The sequence below is a fragment of the Canis lupus genome, chromosome 34 (genome assembly GCF_011100685.1).
Source record: "Canis lupus familiaris isolate Mischka breed German Shepherd chromosome 34, alternate assembly UU_Cfam_GSD_1.0, whole genome shotgun sequence".
NCBI lineage: Eukaryota > Metazoa > Chordata > Mammalia > Carnivora > Canidae > Canis > Canis lupus.
The window spans coordinates 34,953,374-34,965,989 of NC_049255.1; the positions used below are offsets into that span (position 1 = coordinate 34,953,374).

Sequence of the window (12,616 nt, forward strand, 5' to 3'; positions counted from 1 at the left end):
TGATCTTATAAATTCAAATAACTATTTGGAGAATTTACTATTGATCCTATTAAATTCAATTGTGATAAATCAAAATAAATACTAGTATTTCTCACAAGCACACTAAGTAAATCTCCAAAGTGACATATCTCAGGAGCTGCTTAAAGGATGACACCCCAGGCCCTTCTTCATTATGCTTATGTGAACTAAAGATTAAATTATGAAAAGTAATATCTGGAAACATACAAAAAAGGTATGCAATTATATCTTTAATTCTTTAATCTTCTGATCTACTCAAGAATCGAATTAGCTTCTATAAGCTAGCATCAGGTAACCAGAAAATATATGTCCTTAAAACATAAACACACCCCAGCTAAGCCATTTGACACATTATTTTAGTTCTTTAATATTGTTCCATACTTATAAAATTTTTAAGTTTTTAACCTAACAGCCTTGTTAACTAATGCTAAGGAGCATACTGTAAGACTAAAACATGAATTCAATCTGAGAAGGTATTATGTAATTAAAAATAACTTACTAATTTTTTATGAAACTTAAGACCGAGTTTTCAAAGTCCACTTTTAGACTATTTTGTCATCATTATTTAACCATTATTTCTGGAAAATGACAGGTTACTAAAAACAAAGCCACAAAGCAATTCCCTTCCTTTCTTATAATACAAAACTTATCACTTAAATTTGCAAAAGGTCCTGAGTTTTATTTAAGACTACTTACCTAAATTGATTAATATTTCTAATAAATATTAAAACAAAAAAACCTTTCAACAACATTCACAAAAAACTTTGTGATATTTAAAATTTTATTTGTAATCAAACTACTGAAAAAGTTTGAAGTATATAAAAGCTAAATATAAAAATGATCAAGATTTTTAAAACCAGAATAAACCATGTTATAAAAATGACTATCAAGTTTCATCTACAAAGACACCTAGCTAGCAGAAGGGAGTTTAAAAAAAAAAAAAAACCAGGGCAGCCCCAGTGGCACAGTGGTTTAGTGCCACCTGCAGCCCAGGGCCTGATCCTGGAGACCGAGGATCGAGTCCCACGTCGGGCTCCCTGTGTGGAGCCAGCTTCTCCCTCTGCCTGTGTCTCTGCCTCTCTCTCTCTGTGTGTGTCTCTCATGAATAAATAAATAAAATCTTTAAAAAATAAATAAAAATAAAAATAAAAAATAAACAAAAACCTAACTTTCCAAGCCTCTGTTAATATCTTTAAAAAGAGAATGTCTTTTTAAAAATTTAAAAATCCTAAAAAAAATTTAAAAATATTCCAGTTACTGATACTTTTATACCAAATATAATATCCAGAACTGTGATCTGTATCAACTACATAGGCTACATTTTTAAAAGTTATTTGCTCCCAACCCTGCACCTGGAAACCTCTTTTTTTTGTTTTGTTTTTTTTAAGACGTGGACTCAATCCGAGTCTCTAAGATCAAGCCCTGGGCTGAAGGCGACACTAAACCTCTGAGCCACCCGGGCTGCCCAATATTATCTTTTCTTAAAGTGTTGAAATTCTCTCTTTAATTATTAATGCTGTCACAAGTTTTTCAAACACCTATTACAGTATCTCTTAAGGAATCTAAGTTTGATTATGCATAGAACTCTGGCTTTTAAAAAATAATAAAAGTGGGTAGCTGGGTGGCTCAGTTGGTTAAGTATCTGCCTTTGGCTCAGATCATGATCCCAGAGGCCTGGGATCAAGTCCCTCGTCAGGCTCCCTACTCAGCCGGGAGTCTGCTTTTCCCTCTGCGCCTCCCCCCCTGCTTGTGCTCTCCCCTTCTCTCTTCTCTAATAAATAAAATCTTTAAAAAAATAATAAAATAAATAAAAATTTAATGAAAGAGTTTTAAAGGATAAAAAAGTCGTATCATAAACAGCATATTCTAAAATAATCCATCATAGAATATTACAAAATTCTTGTGTTTCTTTATAGGTAAGCCTAACTACACATACTTTCTTTCAAATTTGCTATGTAATGGCAAAATAAGTTAATAAAAGAAATAGGCAAAAACTGATCTGTCACAGACATCTGGCACCATCAGCACAAAAAATCTAAGTGCAACAACTAAAATACTGCATAAAGCAAAGGAATGGAGATTTTACTCACAAGATCATTAGGAAACTGCACAACACAATTTCTGTTTAGCTCATAACTACTACTCTAAAACTAGCAATGACTGCCAAACTTACCTCAATAAAATACATTAGTCCCATCTGTCTCCCTTCCCTAAACAAACTGTAGAACATTAGTTCTAAATTATCTATTCTCACATATCTTACTTATCATACCCAAATGTCAGTGAAAAATTTTAGTTTTATAAATGCATCTTTTATAAATGTATTTTTAAGTAGACTTTTACTTTGATAATTCATACGGAATCTTTTAAAATTTCACATCTCTTAAGAAGTAAATAGATATTACTATATATATACTATACTACCTTTAAATATTTGAAACCAGGTAATTGTGAAAAAATGTGCAATTCATGAAAGAACATGATTTGATTAAAACAATAATAAGATGTGATCAAGAGTAATAAAAGAAAAACATAATAACTTAAGACTATGGTACTCAAAGAAAGATAAAAGGCAAGAAAGATAACATAGGAATATCTATAGCAAGTATGACCACACCAGTGACAGCAGAAAAAGTTACTATTTTTCATGGGGGGGAAAAAACTTCCAAAAATTGGATAACATAAATTTAAAAAAATTTTTTAAGGGAAGACAGAAGTAACAACGTAAGACCTTAAATTTTTAATCTTTAAAATTTCTCCTAATGAAAACAATTAGAAAATTAGAAGGCATACAAAGAAATTTTACTTTTTACTTATTAAAACCCAATTCACTGAACTAGAAATAGAAATTTAAATTTGATTTCTTTGAAATTACACTTTGAAGCCTATGTTTTTATGTTACAATATCCACTGTAAATTTTTCAAAAATCTAAAAGATATAGAGACATGGGAATTGAATGACAAATTTATTTCTAAATGCTCAATGTTATTTCTATTGAGCTGCTTTTAAATAAAAGTAAGTTAAAAGTGGAACTCAATCCCTTTATACCTATTAATAACATCAGTGAGGATGATAAGAATATCTATAAATTTGCAACCTGAAAACCAAAATGTTTCTCATTAAGGAAAGACTTTGAAACTCCTTTCTGAGTTAATGATTATTAATTTTTAAGTGATAAAATCTTTTCAGTGAAATTTAGTATGAAATCTCCTTTGAGAAAACTGTTTTCCTCAGTTACAAATTATTAATTTGATCATTCTGCCTAAACATTTAGAGATCTTATTTCAATTTTTATTGTAAATTATTTTACAAATTTAAAAAGTCTTTTAGAGAATTAAAAAAAAAAAAGTTCCTCAAGCTAATTTTCTTTTCCAGGCAACATGTACCATTGCTAGAGGTGTATTCTGATAAATTGCACCATGATCCCAATTATGCAAAACTTTTACTCCACTCAATGGATTTTTTCATTCTTTTATTCAATTTATCCACTCAGTTTTTTTAGCTTTTTAAATGAGAAATATTTAAAGTAATACTTTTTCTTCATAGAAATTTAAAAATCAGAAGTTTAAGAATACTAAAAGATGGTCTATAATGTTTTTTGCAAAGCTGGATTCTTAATTTTTTTCCTACAAAATCTAATTTTACCCCCAAATTACATCATATAAGCATACCTCACCTTGAAACCAAAGCCCCTACTGGCCCAGGACTTCAGAATGCACACAACCAAAAAGGTTAGGTAGATAAACCATACGTTTAAGAACATAACAAGCCAACAGAAGGGATCTATGAAGGATAATCACCTTAAGAGAAAAAACTTTGTGCAGATGACACTGGTTCAAATGCATTCCCTTGGGGAAAAAAAATCAACTCTGTAAAGATAGCAGATGGATTTGTTTAAATAGTAATAAAATTAACGAGGGACTTTAATAACCATCACAAATTATCAAGCATGCAACCATACTACAACAAATGGCATTTTTTTTTTGCCCATACAGCATGTTTGTCAGACACTGACAGATGGAAATTTCAAGCTTTTTAAATTCATAGGCATTTAGATCTAGCAATACAACATAATGTGGAAGAAAATAGTTTTTACTTTCAGTTCAGCAAGAAAGTCAAAGAGCTTCCAAGGGCTTACCACTGGTGGATCAACAGGTGCTGGTGGTTGTACTTGTAGGTTTACCGCAACAGTCTGTGGAGGAGGAAGGGTCTGAAATGGCAACTGGACCAAAGCTTCTGCAGCTGGAAGCTCCTCTTCTGACACCAAAGCATTCTGCACCAAAACCTGGCCCTGGGACAGAATTTCAGGCTGCACTTGTAAAGACTGCATAGACTGCAAGGGCAGTGGTGGAATCTGAGCTGGAGGAGATGCCGACATCTGCGGAGGGGTTGCGATTGGAATTGGAGAGGACTGCAGGGCTGAATATTGCTGGTGTGATGTTGGAGACACAATCTGCTGACCTGGGGACACCAAAGTGGACTGCTGAACTGGGCCAATGTGTACAACAGGGGAAGCTGGAAGTGGAAGATGGGATGGAAGATTCAGCTGTGCTGTAGGCTGCACCTGATTAGCAGTGGACTGCTGCAGGTTTGGCCCTGGCTGGAGAGCTGATGACACAAGCGAGTGTGGCTGAATAAGTGCTTGTGGATGAATAATTATAGTAGGAGACTGACTTGGTGAATGAGGCGGTGGAGGAGACACCACTACAGACTGCTGTGCTGACTGGGACTGGCTAGGAGACATTGTCAAAGGAGGGGGATGGCTCTGAATTGGTGAACAATGTTGTGACTGGGCATTACTAGGAGCTGGAGGAAGGCCATGGTTTTGGAGTGGCATACAGTGCTGGGATGGGGGTGGGTCTTGAGTTGGATTTTGAAGTGTGATTGGCTGAATTTGCTGTTGCTGCTGTTGTAATATCAGCTGATGATGGGAAACCTTGGGAGGTGGTGAATGAAGAGGAATCTGCTGATGTTTTATTAGAGGATGAGGCTGAATTGGAGGATATGAAGCTGCGAGAGAAAAAAATGACAATTAGTATTTTTTTCCAAAAACAGCATAGAAACTTCTAAATATATCTAAAGAAGGAAAGTTTTCACATCAGAAGGTCATAACCATCAGAAGTCTATTGTAAGTCTTCCAAACAAGAGTGATTAGAAAATGTAATGACAAACAACTTTTCCTTGGAAAACTAGAACAATTTCATGAAATAAAATGTACCGTGATAAGCTCCAAAAGAAAAAACTGCCTAAAACAATTGATTCATGAATCTGAAACATGATTTATTCTTACTAAATTTTAGAGGTCACCAGAGTATCTGCATTAACTTTTAACAGTTTTTCCAAAGAATTCCTCCTTTGGGGAGAAGGAGTATCAGTGAACAAATATATCTATAAAAATAACTTCGAAATCATAAAAATGCAGTATCAGAATGCATAAAGGTCTCATACTTTCTAATCTATGTCTAAATATTCTTCCAACAGTCAATGTAATTATTTATAAACCTTCTCAAGTAAGTTTCCAAATTTGAGCCAAGATGAAAAGTTGGTATTATTTGACCCAGAAAGAGAAAAATTAACTTGTATAACAAGTTAATTTAGCTAAGCAAAACACATGTGTGAATTCTATAGCACTGTTCTATAATCATTATAACTAACAAAATTTCAGGGGCCATTCCAAATCCAGGAGAGCACTAGTTTTTGCTTGCAGAGAGAATGAGGCAATCAGAAGTCCATGCTGATTATAAAGGATCTTGTTTTACTTCTCCTCCCTACCCCCCCCCAAAAAAAAAACAAAAACAACAAAAAATCCTACAGCAATCCATACATGTCCATTTTCTCCACAAAGGAGTCACACACAACAGAGATTTTATATAGAAGAATTAGCAAAATCAAGTAGTATATAGTTGTCCCATCATTATGCCTCTTCTGCATACTAGTGCCTATGTTTACACAGAGAAAATGCTGGTGAAATCCTCCCTAAATAAAAGTGGAAATGGGGTTCACTAGAAGGTAAGTTGAAAAAATTGCTTAATATCTTACAAAGGCTATATGCATTTAAAATAGGTCTAGAGAGATGGCACATATTTTTCTTAATCTCAGAATAATAAGATAAAGGCTATAACATCTTGCATCTATTTTTATACTTAACCACATTTGTGAAAAAGGCCTTATAAAAACTTGTAACAACTTTTTTTTAAGACTCTTACACTTGGTTATCATTTAAAATTTTGGAGATCCTTTAAGGAAATTAACATCTGATTAACATCTCAAAAGAGGCATTTAGAAGTTCAAAAAAATACCCACAAATTGTATTTTTTTAAAAAAATGGAAATTAGGTCTAAAATTTCACCTAACAAAGTAATTTTCACATAACTAGACTAGCACTTCAAACTAAGACTGAAAATTTTATGCTAGCACTTTATAAAGACTTTATAAAGCATTCAACAAAATCTTAGAATTCTAGAATGTCTTTCCTCCAAAGGGTTCAAGGTGCTTTCACATTTCTCTCACTTGTATTCACAAAATGCCTGGAGTAGGTTAGTATTATTTTTCCTCTATAGGGAAATAGAGTTTTTGCCAGCATGGCAGCAAAAGCCCACTTTAATTCAATTTTTAAGGTATAATTAAAATGTACCATATTCTTGAACATACACTGGATATCATATTTATGTGAATAAAAATTCTCAACTCAAGTAAGCAAACTTTTTTTATATTCTAGAGTCAATAATTCAGTAGATTAATACTTTCACCTAAGTTAAATTTTACTCTGATGAGAATTCAAAATGAGTCTATATAATTTTATATAGTCCTTAAGCCCAACTGACAAGCATATATATTACAGAATAATTACAAGGATATCTGAAATAATACTTCTATATAAGAAAAGTCCTAGTGCTCTGGAGGACGGTACCATGTTGTTAATTTCTCTGATTTTAATAAACCCTTTATTATTGTCAGGATGGCCTTTATTTGGAGAATTAATGATTGGCATCATCTCTCACATTATATAGATAGAATTCTTTATATAATTACTTACAATTAAATATATTATTAAATAATTATATATTATTGCAAATTATTAAGCACATATTTTACTAAATAGTTACATCAACCCTATGAGGTAGACAGGGTACTATATTAGGCCAATTTATTACCCGTCAAGAAACTGGGCAGTTAAGTGCATTGCCTGAAATCGTTCCAATTTTAGTATATGTGCTGCCGAAGCGAGCACCATTGCCTGAAATCACCTGGCTATTAAGGGGCAGCCCTGGGTCTAAAAGAACCCATAATCCTAGCTGAATCTGGCTCCTACTACAGACTGAATGCGAGTCCTCAAAAATGTGTATGTTGAAACTATAACCCTAATGTAACTGTATTTGGTAATGGGGACTCTAAGGAAATAATTAAGGTTAATGAGATCAGAAGGGTGGGGCCCTTACAAGAAGACGCACTGGCACTCAGATGAAAGGCCATGTGAGGACAAAGCAAAAAGGCAGCCATCTGCAAGCCACGAAGAGAGCTCTCACCAAAAACCAAACACTGCCAGGCATTGATCTTGGTTTTTCCAACCTCTAGAAGTGTGAGACAATAAAGTTCTTTTGTTTAAGCCACCTAGTCTATGGTATACTTCATGGCAGCCTGAGCAGACTAGCATAGGCTCTTCACTACACATTAATGTCTACAAAAAGTGGTATGTAGTTTTTCCAACTAATTTCATAAAAGCTCTAAAAACCGCTATAAAAACTTGAACTCAAATACAGTTCATGTAATTTCTAGTCATATAGTTAAAATTCACCTTTATTTTATATATTAAAAATAAATTAACTATCAAATGAGAGCTACATTCAAGAAGAAATGAAAAAAAATGATTTTAGCACTCTAGAAATAAATATAAAGAAACAAGAACCAAAAAAAAAAAAAAAGAAACAAGAACCATTTTGTTATAATAATTAGTCTATACTATATTAGAACACCAGTAGGTTTTTTCCTATTTGAAAGATACGTATACAAATAAGCCTTTTCCTAACTGAGGAATAGAACAATTTACAATTCAGGAATCTCAAACAAAACAAAACACAACAACAAACAAAATCACTTAGCTTTAGACTAACTTCCCACCAACAAGAGCAGAAAAACTAAAAGTGGAAACATCCAGCTATTGCCTAGCCAGAAGATACAAATTGCTTTGAATCACTGCAGTGTAAGGCTTGAATAAATTTCTCTTTAATTTTTTTTTAAGATTTATTTGATAGAGGGAGAAAGAACACAAGCAGGGGGAGCAGCAGACAGAGGGAGAGGGAGAAACAGGCTCCCCACTGAGCAGAGATCCCGACATGGGGTAGGGGGTGGGGGGGTTGATCCCAGGACCCTGGGATCTGAAGGCAAATGCTTTAACCAGCTGAGGCACACAGCTGCTCGGGTTTGAATGAATTAGTAAGTTTAGTAGCTGCAAAAGTTTTTGTAGCTTAGGGTGTTTCATTTGGTTTTGTTTCTAATCAAAACCACAATGGGAAAAAGATCTAAATTTGGAACTGGAGTTGTTCTAAGAGTCTTAACAGTTTTAACTTACTGGTCCCCTCCATATATACATAAAATATTGGCTGTCAGGGGAAGGCAACTATAGGGATCCTATCACACTATTAGTGAAAGAAAAGGGGAAGAGTAATTGTCAACTTAGAACCAGGTATCAGGAGTTCAGGAGAACTGAAAATCTAAAAGTAGATCTCCTTGCTTGAGCTAATCCTGCAAGAAGTCCTAGCTTTATCTGAAAGTAGCATTCTCTTTGAAAAGAAAATAACCTACCCTCCATTATAATCTATCAAAATTGTAAGAATCACTAAAAATTGCTCCCTGGGCAGTCATGTCCTGTGTAGTGGGTCATTAATGTTCCACAATGATTCCTATTCAAAACTAGCCAGAGACTGATTTGAGGCTGAAAATACTCTGGATAGTACAGTATAAAAATACTATTATCAAGCCATACAGACAGCAGGACCTAGGCACACAGATGTTTATAAAAAAGAATTCACATCACGCTTTTATGTGAATGCTTTTATTCACATTGTCCTTTTTCTTTTATAGGTATTTATATACTTATTGATCTTAACTTTTCTACTATATATAGTAAGCTCTTTGAGAGCTTACTATGAATGGATTAATTTATACATTATAACAAAGCCTGTACTTATCTGAAGATTCAGATTTAGTTAAGAATTCCAAGCAGTGGTACCCAATCAGTACAAATGAAAAGAATTGTGCTGTAATTTCCAAAATTCAAATGGAAAAGAATAATCAACTATTAATTCAACAAATATTCACTGTCCACCTACTGTAGGTACATACAAGGGACAACTTAAGTGCTGTCATGACAAAAGGATGAAAGGTGAATCTGAAAAAGGATTAAAGGAGTTAATAACTGTAATGTACTTGACACATAAGTGCTCATTATTATTATCCTACTCTCAAAGAGCTTACTATATATATAGTAGAAAAGCTAAGATCAATAAGTATATAAATAGCTATAAAAGAAAAAGAACTACAAAGAGGCATAAAAATGCTATAAAAGTTCAAAGTGCTGAGAGGTTTTTATAAAAATTTTATTTATTTATTTGAGAGATAGAGAGAGCAAAAGCACAGTGAGCAAGAAAGGGAGAGGTAGAAGCAGACTCCTTGCTGGGCAGGGAGCGCAATGAGGAGCTTGATCCCAGACCCCTAGGATCATGACCTGAGCTGAAAGCAGCCACTTAAGGGCCTGAGCCACCTAGGCACACCCCCGAGAGATTTCTAACTAGCAGAATCAAACAATTCCAAGACACTGAGATTGGGTGCTACAGAGAATGCAGGCAATATTAGCACAGAGAAAAGCAAGAGAAATAGGTTTAGGTGGGGAAAAAGCACACTTCAGTAGTATAAAATGAATCTTTAAAAAGTAAGTAAAGTTATAAAAAGACAGAAAGAAGGTGCTTACTTGAAGCCGAATCAAGGGAGGATTTTTTTTTTTTTTTTTTTTTTTACTGAAACATACGTGGTGTCGAGCCCAGTGCTCACACACAGAGTTTCAATAAACAATATTTGGACTGGAATAAAAATATATGCAGATGTATTACAAATAGGAGAGATCCAAGTATGCTTGAGAAGCAAAGGAAAGGATCCAGCATGAGGAAGACAAAAGATGCTACAACAACTACAAGAGAAGGTCAGGAGCTGGTAAAAAAGATGCAATCAATGACATAAGCAAACAGTGTTAACTTTAAAGTAGAAAATGAATATAACTCCTTATTTTTTTTTTTTTGGTATAACTCCTTATTTTAATACAAGTGAAGAACGCTCAACACTGAGTAATTCTGAGATGAACAGAAGAGATGATAAGGAAACTCACTCTGGATGGCCCCAACATTTCCTGCATGAGAACCATAAAGCAAGGTTATCTTGTGGATAGCAGAGGGAACACAAGTGGGATTCAAAGGTAGATGAGAATGAAAACAACTTAGTTGATTGCCTGACCATCTTCCTCTCAGAAATGAAATGAGAGATGGAAAAAAAAGCAACATGGTAAGGAAAATAATTACACAAAATCCTTATTTTTGGAAAGTGGTAAACTCCACTCACTTTAAACAAAAAATATATGTGCTTTCTTAAGAGCTTTTAGTTTTGTTCCACTAAAGCATATTAAATAAACTACAGGCAAATCTTTTTCTTTTTTTTTTTAAAGCTAAAAGATTTTACAAGAAACAAGTGTTGACGAGGATGTGGGAAAAAAGGAACCCTACTGTACAGCTGACAGGAATGCAAACTGGTGGAAAATAGCATTGAGGTTCCCCCAAAATTAAAAACAGAACTATCCCACAATCCATTAATCACACTATTGGGTAATTACCCAAAGATGAAAACACTAATTTGAAAGGATACATGCATCCCTATTTATTGCAGCATTATTTACAACGGCCAAATTACAGAAGCAGCCCAAGTGTCCAACAACAGATGAATAAAGATGTGATACATACACACAATGGAATATTATTCAGCCATACAAAAGAATGAAATGTTGCCATTTTCAACAACACAGAGCTAGAGAGTATAATGCTCAGCAAAATAAGTGTCAGAGAAAGACAAGTACCATATGATTTCACTCACATGTGAAATTTAAGAAACAAAACAAATGAATAAAGAAAAAGAAAGAGACCAACCAAAAAAACAAACTCAACAGAACAAAAGATTACCAGAGGGTAGTAGATGGGGGGGATGGGTGAAATGGGTGATGGGGATTAAGAGCACACTTTTTTTTTTTTTAAAGATTTTATTTATTTATTCATGAGAGACACGGGGGTGGGGGGCAGAGGCATAGGGAGAAGCAGGCTCCATGCAAGGAGCCCGACGTGGGACTCGATCCTGGGTCTCCAGGATCACGCCCTGGGCTGAAGGTGGCGCTAAACCGCTGAGCCACCCGGGCTGCCCACACTTTTCTTGATAAGCGCTGAGTAATACATAGAATTGTTGAGTCACTGTATTGTATGCCTGAAACTAATATAACACTGTACATGAACTATACGGGAGTTTTTTTTAATTAAGTAGATAAATAAAAAATAAATGCTATTGGTTTTACCAATATAATGGAAGACCAACACATAGTGAAGATGTTAATCAAATGTCAATTAACCAAAAAAATTTATTTATTATAATTTGTTTTAGTTCTTGGGCTCTTTTGATTTGTTTTTCCAAGCTATAATATACTATTTTTAAAATCATGAAATTCACATTTAAAAATGTTTTAAAATTATTGTTCTCATTCAAATAATAGATATCTTTTTGTTTTGCTCTGCCTACTAATAAAGTGAATAATGCAACTATTTTCAACAAGTTTATCCCACCTGGTGCTATTAACTGGTGAATACTTGATGTCCGGGTGACAGCTGTGCTTCGTGATTCCAGACTTGGACTTTCTCCTTTCTTATTACTTTCTGGAGAAGGATCTCGTTGGCTGATTTTAGAACTCGTCACTGTTGTTTTGTTATGACAAATTGTCAATGACTGAGTTTGACTAGTGCTTTTTGGCGGACCATTCTGTGAGCTAGATAATACACCCAACTTCTGGCTGCGTAATGTTAAATTCTGAACCTAAGAACCACACAACAAAAAATAAGGATGAAACAGATGGTATTAATTGAGATGTGATAATCGTTACCAGTATAACAACGATGATACATTTATATTATTTTTTTTACATCAAGTTCCAAGCACTTGAAACGACTGATTAATCCTAAAGGAAAGGGGAGTTATTCTTCTAAGTAATCATACCTTAAATATTAAGACATTCTTAAAAAGACATTAAGGGAATCATTAAGAATGAAATGAAAACTATATATATATATATGTATATATCAAATGAACTACGAATATGAGGAAATAACTCTGCAACATACTGCCTTTTGAAGTTACCAGCTCAGATACAGCCAAAAGGAAGGAGAGAGAAGGGTACTCCAGATAAAAGGGAAAACTTGAGCAAAGTTGCAGGGGCAGAAGAGCCCGGGGTATGTAAGGGAAGAAGGAGCAATTCCTTCAATTTCACTGACTTCTCCAGTCCAGAAGTGTGAAACATTG

At 34.1% G+C, this 12,616-nt stretch overlaps 1 protein-coding gene across 8 annotated transcripts in view; it reads right to left on the reverse strand.

The window, feature by feature from the left end:
• The window catches only part of PHC3 (polyhomeotic homolog 3), an 86,896-nt gene that overhangs the window by 42,510 nt on the left and 31,770 nt on the right, over window positions 1-12,616 (reverse strand). For 7 of the 8 annotated variants that reach the window (XM_038583859.1, XM_038583861.1, XM_038583864.1 and 4 more), the window contains 3 exons: window positions 11,887-12,133; window positions 4,158-5,029; window positions 3,820-3,867 (listed from right to left, as the gene is read on the reverse strand). In XM_038583859.1, coding sequence (XP_038439787.1) covers window positions 3,820-3,867; window positions 4,158-5,029; window positions 11,887-12,133 — 1,167 coding nt within the window. The remainder of the gene's footprint in view (window positions 1-3,819; window positions 3,868-4,157; window positions 5,030-11,886; window positions 12,134-12,616) is intronic. The other variant, XM_038583860.1, reaches the window with a different exon arrangement.